Consider the following 18,942-nt stretch of genomic DNA (forward strand, 5'->3'; position numbering starts at 1 on the left):
GACAAATGTGCCACACTTGCTATCAAACAAGGACAAATAGTGAAAACTGAAGGAATCAAGATGCCCCACGAAAATAACATTAAGAGTCTGGATGAGGAAGATTACTACAAATACTTGGGTATCCTTCAAGCTGACAACATCAAGCACACTGAAGTCAAGAAAAAGATTAGAGGTGAATACATCAAGAGAGTGACGAAGATCTTAAAGTCCAAACTCAATGGAGGAAATACCATAAAGGCAATCAACACCTGGGCCATCCCAGTCATTAGGTACACAGCTGGAATAGTGGACTGGACTCAAGCAGAACTAAAAACAATGGATAGGCAGACCAGAAAAATAATGACAATGAATCATGCCCTTCATCCACGCAGTGATATTGATAGACTTTATCTACCAAGGCAAATAGGTGGGCGTGGAATGCTACAAGTACATCAGATGGTTGAAGAAGAAAAAATGGTTTTGGAAGAATATCTGAAGAACAATGATGAAGATGCACTTAAATTAGTATATCAGGAAGGCTTACTGACTACTGGAGAGACCAAACTGGCCTACAAGAAAGACCAAATGAAGAACAGAATAAAGGCATGGGAAAACAAAGCACTACATGGCCAATACATTAAAAAAATAGTTGGGAAAGCAGATAATAACAAGACCTGGCAATGGCTAAGAGCAGGAAAATTGAAGAAAGAGACCGAGGGACTAATTCTGGCTGCATAAGACCAAGCCTTAAGGACAAATACATATAAAGTCAAAATTGAGAAGACAGCAACAGACAGTAAGTGCCGCCTATGCAAAGAAGCTGAAGAAACAGTGGACCACCTGGTAAGCTGCTGCAAGAAGATTGCACAGACTGACTACAAGCAGCGGCATGACAAAGTAGCAACAATAGTGCATTGGAAGATCTGCAAAAAATATCATTTGCCTGTAAATCATAAAATAGAGAAAGTCATAGAAAATGATAAAATTGAACTGCTCTGGGACTTCAGAATTCAAACAGACAAGCACCTGCAACATAACACCCCAGACTTAACAATTGTCGATAAGAAAGACAAAAAAGTCTGGATAGTGGACGTGGCAGTGCCTGGATACAGCAGAATAGAAGAGAAAGAACTGGAGAAGATAACAAAATACAAAGACCTACAAATAGAAATAGAAAGACTGTGGCAAAAGCAAGCAAGGGTAGTAGCAATAGTGATAGGCTCCTTGGGTGCAATCCCAAAACAACTGGAGCATCATTTGAACACCACTGGCATTGACAAATTCGCTATTAGTCAGTTGCGGCCTTGCTAGGAACTGCTTCCATCCTGTGACGATACCTGTAATATCATCAAACATCCACATCTGCCTATCCCAGGTTCTGGGTAAGGACTCGATAGGTAGACAAAATGCCAAATCCAGTCTGAACATCTGGCTGACTATGCGATGATCCATAATAATAATAATAATAATAATAATAATAAAGCAAGGGTAGTACCAATAGTAATAGGCTCCTTGGGTGCAATCCCAAAACAGCTGGAGCACCATTTGAACACCATTGGCATTGACAAATTCGCTATTAGTCAATTGCAAAAGGCAGCCTTACTAGGAACTGCTTCCATCCTGCGACGATATCTGTAATACCATCAAACATCCACATCTGCCTATCCCAGGTCCTGGGTAAGGACTCGATAGGTAGACAAAATGCCAAATCCAGTCTGAACATCTGGCTGACTGTGCGATGATCCGTAATAATAATAGTAATAATAAAAAAAAGTTGGAAGGGATCTTGGAGGCATCTAGTCCAACCCCCTGCTCAGGCAGGAAACCCTATACCATTTCATACAAATGGCTGTCCAGTCCCTTCTTAAAAACTTCCAGTGTTGGAGCATTCACCACTTCTGGAGGCAGGTTGTTCTACTGATTAATTGTTCTAACTATCAGGAAGTTTCTCCTTAGTTCTAGGTTGCTTCTCTCCTTGATTAGTTTCCATCCATTGCTTCTTGTCCTGCCTTCAGGAGCTTTGGAGAATAGCTTGACTCCCTCTTCTTTGTGGCAGTCCCTGAGATATTGGGACACTGCTATCATGTCCCTCCTCATCCTTCTTTTCGTTAAACTAGAGATACCCAATTCCAGCAACCGTTCCTTATATGTTTTACTTCCAACACTTTAGAATCCTAAATGTGGATGATGCCCTCATTAATAGGCAACATTAACATGAGTTCTATTATTAATTTGACTATATTTATTACAGATATACCAATATTTTGAAATAGATGAATTTTATGCCAAATAAAATTGACAACTTGTGCTGGAGTGTGAGAAACATCGTACAATTATTTCTGACATTGTAATAACACACTAATTATAGAAGAACAGATCCACAATATCTAACATAATACATCAGGAGCATAGTACAAAGCTCTGTAGTTCAAGAAGAGAGAAATACCATCTGTACTTACGGTGTTAAATCTTTCTAAAAAACTGTCATCTCCAAGCAAGACATAGGCCTTTAATAAATACTCATAATATGAATCTATTCCTGCTCCAACTCCGCTATCTAGAATAAGATAAAAATGTTGACACAATTAATTTCGTAACTAGTTTTCAGTTCCATAAAGTAAATTCTTATTACTATAAAAACATTTAAGTGCAACCAAGAAACAAATAAAAAGGGCTATGGGATGACAATAAGCATAATGCAATATTTTTTTAGTCTAAAATAAGACACAATTTTCTGATATATAGTTTAAGTCCTCTACATAAAACACGTCCAACCTCTAATCTCATTCTTATCTGTACTTAAGAAGGAACATAACTTCATACCTTTACGGACCCAGTCCCCTGTATGAATGTTAATAGTAACTCCCACTAAATTGCTGCTACGTTGCCTTTTCTCCCAAAGGAAATCAAGTGCCTTCCGGGCATATTCCTATAGAAAATAAAATTGACATTTTCTAATTAAATACTGCTTTACATGCAATGAAGCAGTCAGAAAATTGATGCAAGCAATAAATTTATTCAGTGGTTCTACTTTTAAATTTACACAACTATAAATTCTATTTTGTATATAATGGACATCTCAGAGAAAAGGCTTTAAAAAAATTGGATGCACTGCGAGGCTGCCAAAGATACATCATAAAAATTGGAAATAACTTATATAATGTGTAAGGACCCACCCCACTTTGCATCTTAAGAAGACAGAACTCTTGGAATAATTCTTCCAACAGGGATCCTTTATTAAGAGAAAATGGTTGCAGGCGTTCTAGACAGGACTTGGGGTTCAAGCTCTCCCATTCGAGGTTTTAAGGGATTCCCCAGTAGTCCCACCCAATCACCCCCCTCTTCCAGTGACAGTTTCAGGCATCACAATCCCACCCCTTTTTTCCTCTCTTCCGTCTGGATGGAGACTTCAGATAAACTACATGAAAGGTAAATAGCCTCCTTTGTTATGTTGAGGCCTTTTGGTGCTAACCACATTCAAACTCTTTGAAGTTGCAATACACATTCAGTTCCTTAGAAGTATACTGAAGGAAATGAGGGCCATAAAGCCCCTTTGTTCTCCCCCTTCTCTCCCTCTTATGGCAGAATCCAGAGAAGGCAGAATTGGGGTTTTCTATATTTGATAACTAAAGATGAAATATAATTGGATTCTGACATAATGTTTCGATTTGTCATACTATTGCTGCAGTCTGGATGCACAGAGATCATTAATATAACTTTAGATTGATCACAGATGCTAAGAATGCAAATTACCTATTTGGCTGTAAGCCCCAGCCATTTAAAATCTAACTATACATGAGAAATATTCCATAAGAATTATCATACAACACTGGAAGGATAACTCTATGCTGGACTCATACCAACAGATGGCAAACATGTGAATTTCTGAATTAGGACTTAAAAAAAAACACTGTCTAATTTAGACAGCTGTTTTGTAGATGAGATATATTTCCAAAGTCTGTTTTCCCCATTTTGGGGATAGAAGAAGAATTAATATCATTTTGTAAGACATCTCAACTTAAGGATAGAGGTGTCTATTAAAGCTAAATGCCTATTAAATACGAAATAGCTTCCGGTTCCAGAACGCGGTGATGCCGGTCGTGTCTGGAGACTCGTCTCCACGCTGTCCGGAGTTTCCTTCGCCAGTAGACCCCCTAGGGGGTCAAAAGTCGCCCTGGAGGGGCAACCACCAAGGAGGAGGATGGCTGGTAGATAGGGGAGGGCGGCAGCTTCCCCCGTATCTCCAGCTATCTCCTTAGGGCCGACGGAGTAAAGATTGGCCTGCAAGATGGCCGACCACCCTGCTGCACCAGCCAAAAGTCACACTGACATCTAAGCGTAACAGACCCACTGCAGATGATCCGGGTGAGACCCCTTTTGTTCCTCTCTTCAACCTATGTTGTTTTTGCCTGTAAAAGCTTCGTTGGAATTACTTCCCCGTCTGAAAAAAGCTGCTTTTGTATGTGTGGGAACAAAGGCGTTTTATAAAAGGACAGATTAAAACTTCTTTAAAGACTATATATCTCTATTCACGTTGAGGTACAGAAAAAATTGTTTTTTTGTTTTTTTTTTGGAGCGGTATTTTATTGGTAGAGTATTTCTTTTTCCATTCTTCCTTTAAAAAATAGAAAAAAAGAAAAAATGGCGTTTGAAGAAGTCTTTTTAGCTTACTTGAGGACATCTACTGGTCAAAAGTTAATATTGGAATTGTTGACTATTTGGAGATGAGATGGTTTTGGCCTTCAAACTATTTATCAAGAGAAAAGATAATTTGAGCCAGCTGTGTGATCTGTGGGAGTGGATAATGTTCAATTGTAGCCTTCACTAAAAAAGAAAAGAAAAGAAAAAGAAAAAAGGATTTTTCTTCAACTATTGCTAAAATGGAGAAGCCTCAATCACATTTAAACTGTAGACTTATACTGGAAAAGATCTATGAGGCTAAAGAAGAAATATGTACTACAATAAAAGAGTTTACGACAGAATTAAGAGCCAGAACTCCTACTTTAAACCTTAAAACTTACTCTCAGATTACACTTGACTACTCTACAAAACAGATTATACAAGAAGAGGACTTAACTGAGAATAAAGAGAATTTTACCTTGCTCTATTAGCAAGACCTGGAAAAGCAAAGACTGAGTTTTGAACTTCCCAAGCAACAAGGCTTTATGGACAAGGGAAACAGAGGGCCAATGCAGAGACCAAGATGGTTTCCATCGAATCAAATGACACTACAAGCAACAAAAAGAGATTCATCACCTGGAAGGGAAGCTTTGCTATGGAAATCTGCCTGGCATAAGAGGAAACCTAGAATAAGATTGAAAAATGAAATTTAAAATTTCATATATTGGATTAAAGGCAACCTAGAACTATGGACTGATGTAAGGATTAAGATTATGTTTGAAATAAAGAGATGTTTTAGATTTGGATTAAAATAATAATTAATTGAATGTTAATTAAATAAGATGACTTGTTTGTTTTATAACATGGATGTTTAGCTATGACAACTACCTGGATGAAATTTGAATCTTGCTCAATGGATTGAAATGATTTAAGGTCTGATACTATTCTGTCAGATTAAAAAGTTTGATTAACTGGTGGATTAGACATGTATAGAATAGATAGATATATACATTTAGATATCTCTAGGATAGATCAATATTTTTGTTTAAAAATGAGATATTTTTATATAATGGATTAAAAGTAATCTAGAATATTAAGAATGTTTTTTTTAGAATGTTAGGTTCATTTGTATGAAAATTGTTATGTAATGGAATGAAGAAAATTGAAATGTTTTAGATTTGAATTGAATTAATTAATTGAAATTTAATAAGATGATGTGATTCTTTGATGATATGGATGTTATCAATTATGATAATTAACTGGATGAGATTTGAATTTTGTTTAATGGACTGAAATGATTTAAGGTCTGATATTATCTTGTTAGCTTAGAGAGATTGATTAATTGATGGATTAGATAGGTATAGGATAGATTAATATTTTACTTTAAACAGGGGAGATCAGTGGAAGAAGAAATAAATAAAATTTTGATAACATTAATAAAGTAGAACATATTTGGAAGGGATATCTGAATTGAAAATATCTTTATTTAAAGTTAATTTGATTACGATATTGGAAATTTATAAAGCTTAAAAACAGGTTCAGGTTGAATAAATTTAAGCTAGAATTGGATATTTTAAATACACTATGCTATTTGAGGGAAAAAGAGAGGGAATATTTGATGTATTGATTGTACTATGTATATATGTTTTGTTCTAGGATGTTTGATTATCCCAGCACCACGGTGTGTCCTGAATATTTTGTTTTAAGAAATTAAAAAACCAATAAAATTTGTTTTAAAAAAATAATAAATAAATACGAAATGGCATTTTTCAGACCCTCAAACATATTGATATATCAAAAAACCTCCTCACTAATATAATAGCAAATGCTTATTTTAAGGGCATGGAACAAATACTGTTCAGACTGATTCAGACTTGAACCAGCATTTGAGCAAAGCCTCATATTGCCTGAAATTCAAACAAAAGAATTCGGATCCAATAAACACTGTACATTAAATACAAATCCAAAGTCTGTCAAAATAAATCCCTCAAATCAAACATTTGTTATAATTTTCTTTTTTCATTAGACACAATAAAAAAAATCAGGGAACAATATTATATACCAAGTATTCTAGAAGAATACTTATGAATGCCATAAAAATGAAAATATGATTTTTAATAAACAAAAGTAGTCCACTAATTTAAAAACTCCACATTCTTTTTTGCATCAAGTAACAGATGTTTGGTAATTTAGAATACCATATATTAAAATTCAATTTCCAACAATCTCAAGCAGCATGGCCAAGTTTCAAATGGACAGAACTTGTTTAACTTTGTAATAAAGGATTAACTGCTGACTCCACTTCTATCTGTAAAGTTTCTAAAAACTAGTTTGAATAATGTTGCTCATTAAAATCGAAATGGTAGGTTTATGTATACATTGATTTTGATGCAATATTCTCTATGGCACATTGCAATATAACTTCAAAAAAAGATGAGGTACTTCCAATGGATGAGCAGAATATAGTTATTGTAGAAATAGGAATATCTGTAATTAAAGGGAGAATTGGACTGATACATTAATGATACAGAAATTAATTGAAGGAAATAACTCTTTGTTTATTGACAATCCCTAATATAAATGCAGACTTCATTCTAGATGTCACTACGTAAGCAGCTTCAAAATCAAATTGACTGTTATACAAAATTGAACTTGAGATGCAATCTGGTCAGTCAAAATCTTTCTGTGTAGAGTGTACAACAGACTATAAAGTATTAATGTCAAAGAGGCAAGTTTAATTAAAGTACTTATCCCAAAAAGATTTGTGTTGAAGGACACACTGAACAATTCAAAAATAATAATCATATAAAGACAAAATCAGTATGCTTTCCTTATACACAAGAAATACTAAAGAGTTATAGAACAGACATGGCCCATAGTTACAAGTGTCCAATGGTAAGGCACCAGACACAAATAAAATTCCTAATGAACTACTTAATTTATTGAGGGAATATCAAATGTCTGCTTATGTTGTTGTAAATTACTCTTTTGAATATTTGTAGTAATACAAAATTTAATACAATATTATATTATTACACAGGGGGTATTCTATGTTGACATATTTTATAATGATTTTTATTTATTAAACAATTATACTGACCAACTCCAACATCTCTGGGTTGCTCACAACAATCAAAATCAATTTAAAAATGTAAAGATAAAACACTGCAGCATTATGACACAAAGAGTCTCGCTGTCCCAAACACAGCATAGCCTTCAGGTCCTGGGACAGAACGCTGATAGATATTTTAAGCAGTACCTCAAAATATAAACAGAAAAGCAATTTCTGATATGAGAGATTCAGTGACCAGTTCAACAACAGAACACAGCTGAAATTAATACTATCAGGTAATTTACAATAAAAACATCAAAAGTTGGCAGTTAAACAAAAATCACTTATCATTAAGCAAACCTCAAATATTGATGCCCCTGTGAAACGACTTAGAGCAGCAAACTCTAAGATCAATGTTCCCGCACAAGCTGTACAAGTTTCAGTCTCTGTTCCTGTCCGGGCTTCTGGACTTCTTAGACCAAATTTTAAATTAATCTAGAAGAAAAACAAATGCCGATCTCTGTTATTGTGATAATGTCATTTCTTAAAAACTTAGGAAAATAAAATAGATTTGTTTTTTCAAACAAGAAACAATAAGTAGAAATTAAGTTTGTACTATATTGCGAAAAACTGGAAGAATTAAGTAAGTTACAGCAAAGAATGTGCAGCACCATAAAAAATAGTGTTCAACAGCCTCTGTGTATGGCAAACCTATGCAAACTGACTTAGTATATGGGTTTAAATTCCAATGCTAAAGTTAGTAGTGCTTTAACTTTAAATGAAGCTGTCTCTGAGCATATCATCTACTATGGAGAGAAGAGTCCTCAATTTCATAAATCAAAACATGTGGCTTTTTTAAGGTCATGGCATTTGAAAATGTAGTAAAGCCCATTGATAAATACATAAATATCTTCATAAACCATGCTATTAGCTGAAAAGGTAAGACTCTAAGAGTTATGAAAATCAGATGTTTTCACCAATATCACTAATAACTCTCTCTGACTCAACATGTAATTTTATCATACTAGAAGAACAAATAACATGTGACATACATTAGTCTTAGCTCACAGTTTACTTACTCTTGGATATGGGAGACCACTTGTGGTGTTAAAAGCTGGCAAAAGTTTGTAGCCTAACTGTTTTGCCATGTGCAGAAGTTCTCCATTGTACCACTGCATGACTTCACCCTTCTCTTTCAGCATGATTGCTACTGAGTGCCCACCTAAAAGACCTCTAGATAAAATGAAAGGAAGAAGCCAGGAAGTTTATTAGCTTAGTGAATGTTGAACCAGAAGAGAACCAAAGAGTGGGGAAGCAGAGGAGAAGAGAATGTAATTCTCCAAATTGCTTCCAATCTCTAATAATGTTTAGTAATTACAGTGATACTAGCCTTAAGCATACCACAAGTGCTGAAAAACTGAAAATAGTTTATAGAACGTTTAAATACTATTTATTTCTAAAAAGTGTATATAAATGAAGATGGGTAAACCCTTTTGACAATAATACAGAAAATGCAGTTTTCAAACAAGAACAGCTTTACAAACTATGAACTATGAATGCTGTTATGCTTAAAAGCGTAAGTGTATTTAACTTCAGATCACAAAACATATGTAGATTATCATTGGGAGATTTACAAATCTGATGCTTTTTTCCCCAGAATAAAACTTACCCAAGCACTCTGATGTTTGTTTCAAACACTGATACCACAATGTCGTTGTCTAAATTAACATCTCTAATTACTTTTTTAACAGCATCTTCAAACTCTTTAGTTTTATTTAACACCTGCAAAACAAAGAGTAAACAAGCTGACTATCTCTTAAGAAGCTAGGCTTTGTTAAGGAGAAACTTGAAGTTTCATTTTAAATAAAAAATAAAGAATATCAGATTCTGTCATTTTTGGTCAGCAACAAGCTAAAAATCCTATTACAGAGGCAAACTCTGAAGAATGGTTGTCAGGTTTGTTTAATTTATCCTGTCTCAAAAAAGGTGAAGGAGGTATAATTGAGCAATGCATACTGAAGAAATCTGGAATCTCATTACATGCAAGCAATCTGTCAATCCACTTCTGGGTTTCCCAAAAGCAAACTAATAGCAAAAAAAGTTAATTAAAATTAAAACAAATAAACGTACCACACTAAAATGAGTATGTAATGAGGAAGGATCAGTATGGTATAGTGGTAAAGGTGCTAATCTAGAAGCAGGAGAACCAGGTGTTTGTTCACTTTCAAAAGCTCATGGGATAAATAGGGATTAATCACAATCTCTCAGCCCAACCTATGTACTCCACTGGGTTGTTGCTGTGAGGAAATTGGGAGGAGAGAGCACTGTGTATGCTACTTTATATTACTAATCCATCTTCTAAAAGTAGGTCATAATTTAAGTAAATCAAGTATTTTGTTAAGGACAATTATTAAGTTCTACTCAATATTGTAAAATGAGAATTTAGATTTAATACACGATAGAGGAAATCAAACCTACCACAAGAGTGTCCAAAGTATCTATTAGTGTCAGTGAAAACCTGGGTGAGAAAGGAGAAGAGATTAAAAATAGGATTTAAGATGCAATAGATAATTTATTATTAAATGTTCATGTAAGAACTTGTAACAGGCTGCCTATTACTAAAAATAGTGGACGGTGTTCTCCTTCCTCAAGTTGGTGAACTGCTTAAGACATACAATGCTTTCAAGAACCTTTGAAGACTTCTGAAAACAGACTATATATTAAAATATGCATTGGCAATTCATAAAAACATTGAATGACTTCAGCAGTTTGTCAGCTCAAGAAAGTTCTATGCCGTCTGCCATGGCAATCAACACCTATTTCCAATGGTTGTAGCATTCCCAGAGTCATGTGATCATCATTTGCTACCTTCCCTAACAAGCAATGTCAATGGGAGAAGTGAAATTCACTTAACAATCACAGCAAAAAAAGATCATAAAATTGGGTAAGAATCATTTAACAATCATATCACTTTGCGATAGAAGTTCCTGTCCCAACTGTGGTAATACCATATTTTCCGGCATATAAGACGACTTTCTAAAGCGCGGAAATCGGCGCCGAAGTTGGGCGTCGTCTTATACGCCGAGTCGTCTTATACGCCGGAAAATACGATATTTTAAATTAATATTTATTTAATTAGTTTAACTGTTTCATGTCACAAGATTCTCCAGATAATGCACAAACTAAAAATAATTTGAAGAAATATAATCATCATCTATTACTGAATTACTAGTCACATATTATTTTTGTTTTTCTCCATTTTGGTAAATATTACTGTTCTTTTTATGGATATTTATTCAGAATTTAGATTCAGTTTTATTGAATTTGTAATAATGGATCCACAGATTTTCAGTTAAAACTAAATACTGAATCTTCAAATAATTACTTCAAAATACTAACTTTCCCAAAGCATCATCCACATCTCCACGACTTGGTTCTTGACCCCGAATTCTTCCACGGCAAGTTAAAGGCATGAGCTCATCAGCTGGGTAAGCATGTTCCTGTTGGGAAAAAAAAGGAAATGAAAAACAAAACAGAATAATAATCTAGTGAAGCTGAAATGCATGGTATAATAGCAGTTAGATCAAGTTTCACCGTTTACTCTTACAAATGCAGGTAATAAAATATATTCATGAGAGTATGCTTTTACAAAATTAAACAATGCAGAAAGTTCCAAATGGTACATAAGTCTCTTACATAGGACTAGATCAATATTTTTCATGAACTGCAATACAGGTAGTCCTCAACTTATGACTACAATGGAGTCCAGAATTGCAGTCATAAGTCACTTTGATCATACGCTAAGTCACCATGTGACTGGATTTGAGTTTGTTTAATGACCATTTTTAGAGCAGTAATAAAGGGAGTCACCATAGTTGTTAAGTAAATCCACCCATATCCAACAGGTGGTTTCTCCTGGAAAATGGCAAAAAAAATGGCAAACATAATTATGTGACCATGCAATACTGCAACTGGTCATAAATGCGAGCCAGTTGCCAAGTGCCCAAAATACGATAACATCACTGCAGAGGGGAGGGGAGGTGGCAGTCATAGCTTTGAGGGCAAATTGTAAGTTGGTTTATTAAAATCTGTTGTAACTTCTAACAGTCGTTAAATAACTGGCCATAAATCAAGTACTACCTGTAATATTTTTCCCACAGAAACATATTCATGCATTCAATTAGTACCATAGTAAAGAAACAGATTGCAAGACCAAAGCCATAATTACTCCATGTTTTCTGAACTGTATTTTATACACCACTAGTTCTTAATAGAAATATACACCATAATAGGATGGCAGAAATTCATTTGCAAACCAAAATTCAAATTTTGCCTTCAGAAAAAGTGCTAGCAGATAGATTTTCATCTTTGTGTGTTTGTATATGTATACAAACCATGTTGTATCATTTTTGCTGTATGTACATCCATATACAAATAAAATCATGTTCCAAAATACTGAAAAATCATTCTACAAGATAGCTTTTAATGTCACCATTTACTTTGTTAAATGGTAAATTTAGCAATAACCTTTTTAAGAAACACATTTAATTTTGTGGCACATTGAATGATCACATTCTCACATTTATAAAGATGATGGTTCTGCTCTTTTACTAGCTCTAAAGATAATCCTTATATTTCTTTGACCTTTACTCATTTATTATTTGCAACACTGATGGAGAGGACTTAAATGTCAATAACAGGAATTCTACATTTCTTTGAAATGTCAGAAGCCCCAAGATAAAAAATTGCACTAGATATCACTTAAAAATCTTTTACAAAATATGTAGGATTGCAGATTTGTCAACTAATTATCTAGAACAGAAGTATCACATTAGGCTTTTATGGATATAGGCAAGAGGATTTATGGCAAGTCATCAGCTGGATTGTATCTTTAAATCCGTTCTAAACACCCTTCCCTCCTTACCACTAAGTCAACAACATTAAAACTGAAGGAGTAGAATTTGTAACTATGAGCACTATCTAATTCTTTATGAAACTCAGTGAAAAAACTGGAACTTTTCACTGAAGAAATGTATGATATATAAAGCAAGACTTAATGAACGTTCCCTTTTTAAAAATAGAAAACCACATTTTCAAGTAACTTCAAATAGTAATAAAATCTATATTTCTAACATAAAATTTTGCTACATTGTCAAAAAAAAACACCTAAAAGAAACCTTACAAGATTGAAAAATGAGGAAAGGGTTGATTTATAGAACCACCGTCATCATCAAAAAGAAAGTTTAAATCTTGATCTTGTTTGCCAAATTCAATACACTCGTAAATTCTATTTGCTTAAGGCTCTAGGACCCATGATAAATAAATATCCTTTTGACATAAAAGCGTCCAGGATGTGCCAAGTCATATATTTCCTTAATACAAATAATTCATGCTACAAGTATAGAAATCTTTTATCACTTCAAAATGATAAAAAAGCCTTTTCACAATACAGTATAAATGAATGACAGCATGCCCTAGGTTTATATTTTCTCCAACACAAAAAATATATACAATTTTATGTACATTTTATTTGAAGTTACATGTACCATACTTATAAATACAGTAGGGCATAAATGTGCTGATTCTGTCCTATGAAATTCATAAAACAGATTGAAAACCAAGAAAATAGTGAGTTGAATATTTTAGCAGCCAAAATTAGTATCATATTCATAGTTTCAATGTTATTCTCTGCAAGAAATTCATGTTATCTATATTCATTAAAACTCTTATGCAATTATTCATTCATCTTAGCTACATATGATTGGCTGAAGGATTTGCCAAGTTACTTGTAGATCTGTGATTAATGGGATTTTAATAAAACACTTCTTGGTTTCCAACTTGGATCTTAGACACAAAAGCTACGCTTAAATTGTATTATAGCTTAAGCATTTTTATTAGGTTGGTAAGTATGAATATGGTTCATCTTAATTCAATTCGCACCTCTATAAAATAACATGTATCTTTATCTGAATTGTTTTAAGGAAACAATTATTGAATTTCTAGCATGACAAAGAATCTATCATTTATTTTTTAAAAGAGTTAAAAAAATGTGCAAGTAAGTCTGAACAGCTCTAGCTGATCTAAGTAGTATTTTTTCACTGGATTGGAATCCCAGTTCCTAGAGTGTTTTTGTCACGCTTATAATCTGCAACTCCTTCCCATATTATAGACTATGCTTTTCAATTTCAACAAATTCAAGAATTGAGAAAAAGGATTCATACTTAGGACAAAAAAGCCAGATTAGATCTCAACACGTAAACAGCCTAACAATAAAACAAGTAAGAACTGCAGTATAATTCATTGTAAATAATACATCAGGCCAAACCATACATTAACACAATCCACTTCAAACCTGTTTTTCAGTCGATGTTAGCATGATTCAGCATATTACACAAAACAATAATTATGAACCTTGATTGTATTTTAGTACAAGAATGAGCAGCCAATAGCTTGCCAATCATCTGTGGATCCCAAATTCCTTTTTGAAGACTTGTCACTAAATTTTGTTAGTCAAACTATCAAGGAATGGAAGTATGATCTCTTCCCATTGTTTACAGGGGAAAAAATATTAGGATATATAAGCTTTCTCTTAGGATTAATACACTAAGGAAAGAAACAAAAAACAGAGTCAAAAAACATAGTATCAGTATGAAAGTAGAGCACTGCTTACTTGCTACTATCTGCAGGTGATGGGCTGGCCAACCTTACATTAAATCATGATTAAAAATACTAGCAAGAGTTCATCATATATAGTTTATATAAAAACAGCTTTAAAACAGATTGTTATTTAACATTAAAATAATGTAAACATTGAACTTACCATATAATTACTATAGGCATGATCAAACATTTCCAGTACTTGATTTCTAAAAAAGAAATAAAATGAAAATAATTCAATTCTGCTCAAGTGAAGGATTTACTAGCAACATTTTTTTAATCTGCAGAGACTTTCCAAACATTTTGATTATAATAAGATTATAATATTATTATAATAAGATGCAACAAACAGTACAACTGAGCACTTATATAAAGCCAAAATTTATATGCTATTTCAATTTTATAAACATTTATTTTAACAATCCTAAACTATGTAGCCATTTGTTATTACAAGAGAGCAATAATTCTTTATGAAATTATTTTTAAAACAAATGACTTTTTTTTACTTAATAGGAATTCAAAATGATTATATGAATGTAGATGTTCCAGAAAAAGATCCATGTTCAGCAGGGTGTCAAACTCAATTTCACTGAGGGCCGCATCAACATTGCGGTTGCCCTTGGGGGGGCAGGTGGATGTGGCCAGAGTGGGTGCAGCCTACTGGGTGGGCGTGGATAAAGTGGGTGTGGCCTACTGGGTGGGCATGACCAGTTCTACATCATTCACGTCAAGGGTGTCTGTGGGGGGCCTAGGCAGGAGTGGGACAGATCTGAGGGTCTCTGGCAGAAGGGGGTGAGACCGGGGCAAGTGCCAAAATGGCCACTACAAAATTGTAAATTGGCTCCTGGCTGGCCTGGGCCAGGGCCAAGGCAGCGGGGGCCGTTCCCTCACTGTTTCCAAGATGGCTTCATGGGCCACATGAAACCACTTCGCGGGCCGCATCTGGCCCCCGGGCCTTGTGTTTGACATGTCTGATGTACAGTATCTGTTGAGCTTTCCAAGCAGATAAGATTCAATACTGATTTTTTTTTTTTAATGCTCAGTTAGGTGACAGTACTTAGCTCACTTTAGCTGCTCTCAAAAAAGCAAAAAATAGTCAGATACGGCAAGAAGACTTCAGGACAGTACGCTAGATTGAGAACTCAAAAATATCCTGGGCAATCAAGAAAATTACATGGCCATTTTCAAAACATCATGAGTTCAGATTCAAATGTGTATTTCTAACTCTGCTTTAAGTTTGAAAAATGTGCCAATTGAATACAGTAGTCACTGAGGCTGTCATAAGACTCACTGAACCTATATGGGTATATAAGGTATAGCAATAATCAATCAATTTATATTCTATGCATAATGCATGATTATTCAAGAAAACTTCAGACTACAATTTTATACATATTTACATAGGTATCTAATAAAAAATGAAACATCTGCTTTTAAGTAAATATGTACAGAATTGTATATGATTAAGAGGAAGTTGCATTAAATAAGTTTATTTAAATCTTATGAAATCATTTTCATATCATTTAAAACCTGATAATGAATACAGATGCATTTTCATATCGAAGATTGACTTTATTAGAATACTGCAGTTAATAGTCAAGCAATCAAGCCATGAATTAGGAAATTCTTAATTTAGAGCCCCAGAATAAATCCAAGTTCCATTTTCCATAAAGGCCAGAGGACTCCAGAAATCCAATGTTCTCCTAATGCTGCTCTCAAAAAATGAATTTGTTTTCTGCCATAGATTAAATTAATATTACAACAGTTTTTTAAAAAGTGAAATGTGGAAATATTATAAATGTAATGTGTGGATGCATCCTTGATTATTAGTACACATGGACACTGAAGATACTTGCTATAGTTAGGTTCCTCAGATGTACATTCATGTGGAACATGTACATATTTTTTGTTTTATTCTATGAAACACCAGCATCTGATTTGCCTTTTAAGCTCATAATTTGCTATAATTTTAAAGTATCTAGTCTTTCAAAACAAAACTCTGCTTGCACAGCTAACAAGATGATCCTTTAACAGTGAAATATCCAATCTTTACAAGTAATTATATTGTCCACATAGCATTACAGTTTACAGGGCCTTCAACTGTCCTCAAAAGAAGTCAACAGCGAAGATATAAATGCATTTCTCTGAGAAGTTTCAAAATTACTTTCAACTATGGATTCACTCCCCTTCGCCAATATCTGCTACATCACATATATTTAAAATTCTGCATTAAATACACTTATGCCTTACTGAAATATTAGAACCACTATCATACTGCCATATGATAAACACACATGGAACATGCATCACTGAAAAACTGATCAGCAAAATGTGAAATACTAAAATGAAAAAAGAAAAGTGTTCCAACCCACCTATGAAAAGCAACTACTCAGAGATAAGAGAAGTTCAGTAAACTTATAATATAAGTGAGCTTTAAATTATATGAACATCATTTTCTAGAATAACTTCCATGCATTTATGATCCTGGTAGCATTTTTTAAACTTGAGGAACTGCATCCTTCAACTTAACACACACACACCCCATCTTTCTATTCTCTCTCAATGACAGCATTTATTCTGAACTGTTATTACTCACTTTGACTAACATTTCTCAATTTGCCTAACCTAAGTTCTTACATCCCTGCCTTGCTAATGCAAACATCATTTCTAGACAGGGAAGTTTCACAAGAAATGATAGCGGGTGGAGGAAATTTTTCGAAGGGGGGGGGAAATCTAACGAAATACGACTTAGATTTTGAAAACCTACACAGTACCGTATTTATTGTCCAGCTTTACATTTAAAAACTGAGTAAACCATGAGCTGGGGTACCCTTATCGGTCTGCCTCGGGGACAAGCTTGAAATCGGCCCTCGGTTGTGTCAGGTTAAAGAAGACTTCAGAGAAACTGCTCAGTCTCCTCAGGCAGCCAGATGCAACTTGCAAAGGAGCGGGGCTTCAATCAAGATAGACCTTGGAGGTCTTCTGGTCCAACATCAACTCCTTCCTCGGTCCATGACACAATATGCACACCCTCCGCTTCACAAAACCACGGTTCGCAACTGGACCAACGGTATCCTCGCCAAGCGTGGGCTGGGTGAACCCAACCAAGGTAGGCTCAGCAGCGGCACAGAAAAAAAAAAATAAATAAAAGCGGGCGACGGGAAAAAGAGCTCTTACCCAAGATGACGTTTCTCCTCCCGGTTTATAGCCTGCACAGCCGGCGCTGCTGCCAACACCGAAGAAGCGGAGAGGAGGCCCAAAGCCAGCAGTTTCCAGCCAGACCAACGGCCTGCCAGGCAGTTGCCGCTCCTTCCCTCACCCCCAGCTGCTGCTCCGCTCATAGCGGCAGCTGCCCCGCTAGGCCCGACTCTGTCCCATCCCTTCAAACAGCGCGGCCGCCACACAAGACGAGGGACCAGCCCTTCGCTCGCCTTCTCTCTCTCTCACACACACACACACACACACACCCTCCCTTTCTCTGGCGTAGCCAAGGAAACCGGAATCTTGCCGCTAGGTTGCTTCCGGGTTCCCTTCCGGTCACGTGACATGCCGCTACCCGCGGCCCAATGAGAGCCAAGGTTGGCGTCACCTGACCGTGGGTAAACACACACCCCCTTCCCTCCCGGAAACAGTGATACGTGGAACAAACGGGCGGCTACCTCCTAACCTGGACGTGGCTGTCGCACTCTCAAAAGATAAGCATTTGCTCTAGCGACCGCTCTCTCCGTCGAAATACGTAATTTCCGGCTTCATCTCGGGCCGATCCTTGTTTGGCAAAAATGATGCCAAGGACTGAATTTAGAACGACACACATACACCTCTCCATATATTGAATGTGATGGGGAATCTTCCTAACCCGAAACGTCGGAAATGTTTGTTGTATCAGGCGGGTTCATTATGTCCTGATCAGGCAGGGAAAGAGTGAAACTTAAGGAGGTCGGAATTCGCGGTGATTTCACGTTGATGCTCGGAGTAACAACAACGGCTCGACGGACGCTACTCGGCCTCGGAAAAGCGAATGTGATTGTGGAGAATTTGCGCAGCTCGGAGTGGAACGTTTGAGGCTTCAGAAGCTCCCCGAGCGGACGCTCTATCACTCGCCTACGTCACAACATCAGGGCAGTGATCTTGCGAACGGCGTGTTTCAGGATCATATAGCACTGAAGTTGTTGCCCAGGCATAATAACACACCTCCAATTTTTTTTTTTTAAAAAAAAAAACAACTTAAAAAAACTCCTGCGTCAAACGGAATTGTCCGCTTTCTGCATTTTCTTTGTCTGGGCCATCGGGTTTTTTTTTCTTCTCCTGGTCCTCTTATATCTGCAGCTGAATTGTCAATCGGATAAAGAAGCATTTCTTAAGCTAATGCCAAGATAGTGATATTGAACATATCCTAAGGACCTTCGTTACATTTGCAGCGACCCACGGGCATGACTTCCACCAGAAATCAATGGAAAAATGGTTGTTTCCTATTCTCACATAAATCTTTTAACGTTGCTTGTAATTTTTTAAAAGGAGTTGGAGCTTTGGTTTTAGCTGCAGTCCCTCAATTCACATATTTATTTATTTGTATCCCACCTTTATTTTTACAAATAACCCAAAGCAGCAAACATATCCAACACAACTTCCTCTTA

The 18,942-nt window shown here is 35.6% G+C and overlaps 1 protein-coding gene across 2 annotated transcripts in view; it reads right to left on the reverse strand.

The window, feature by feature from the left end:
- The window catches only part of EDEM3 (ER degradation enhancing alpha-mannosidase like protein 3), a 43,203-nt gene extending 25,381 nt beyond the window's left edge, over nt 1-17,822 (reverse strand). The window contains exons 1-9 of one of the 2 annotated variants that reach the window (XM_039357608.1): nt 17,486-17,822; nt 14,472-14,517; nt 11,051-11,151; nt 10,130-10,169; nt 9,321-9,433; nt 8,731-8,884; nt 8,012-8,146; nt 2,803-2,908; nt 2,439-2,536 (exon numbers count right to left, since the gene is read on the reverse strand). In XM_039357608.1, the coding sequence (XP_039213542.1) occupies nt 2,439-2,536; nt 2,803-2,908; nt 8,012-8,146; nt 8,731-8,884; nt 9,321-9,433; nt 10,130-10,169; nt 11,051-11,151; nt 14,472-14,517; nt 17,486-17,649 (957 nt within the window). In that variant the 5' untranslated portion in view covers nt 17,650-17,822. The remainder of the gene's footprint in view (nt 1-2,438; nt 2,537-2,802; nt 2,909-8,011; nt 8,147-8,730; nt 8,885-9,320; nt 9,434-10,129; nt 10,170-11,050; nt 11,152-14,471; nt 14,518-17,485) is intronic. The other variant, XM_039357609.1, reaches the window with a different exon arrangement.
- Between the last annotated feature and the right edge of the window lie 1,120 nt (nt 17,823-18,942).

The sequence above is a fragment of the Crotalus tigris genome, unplaced genomic scaffold (assembly GCF_016545835.1).
Source record: "Crotalus tigris isolate CLP2741 ecotype Arizona unplaced genomic scaffold, ASM1654583v1 scf7180000018938.1368258, whole genome shotgun sequence".
Lineage (NCBI taxonomy): Eukaryota > Metazoa > Chordata > Lepidosauria > Squamata > Viperidae > Crotalus > Crotalus tigris.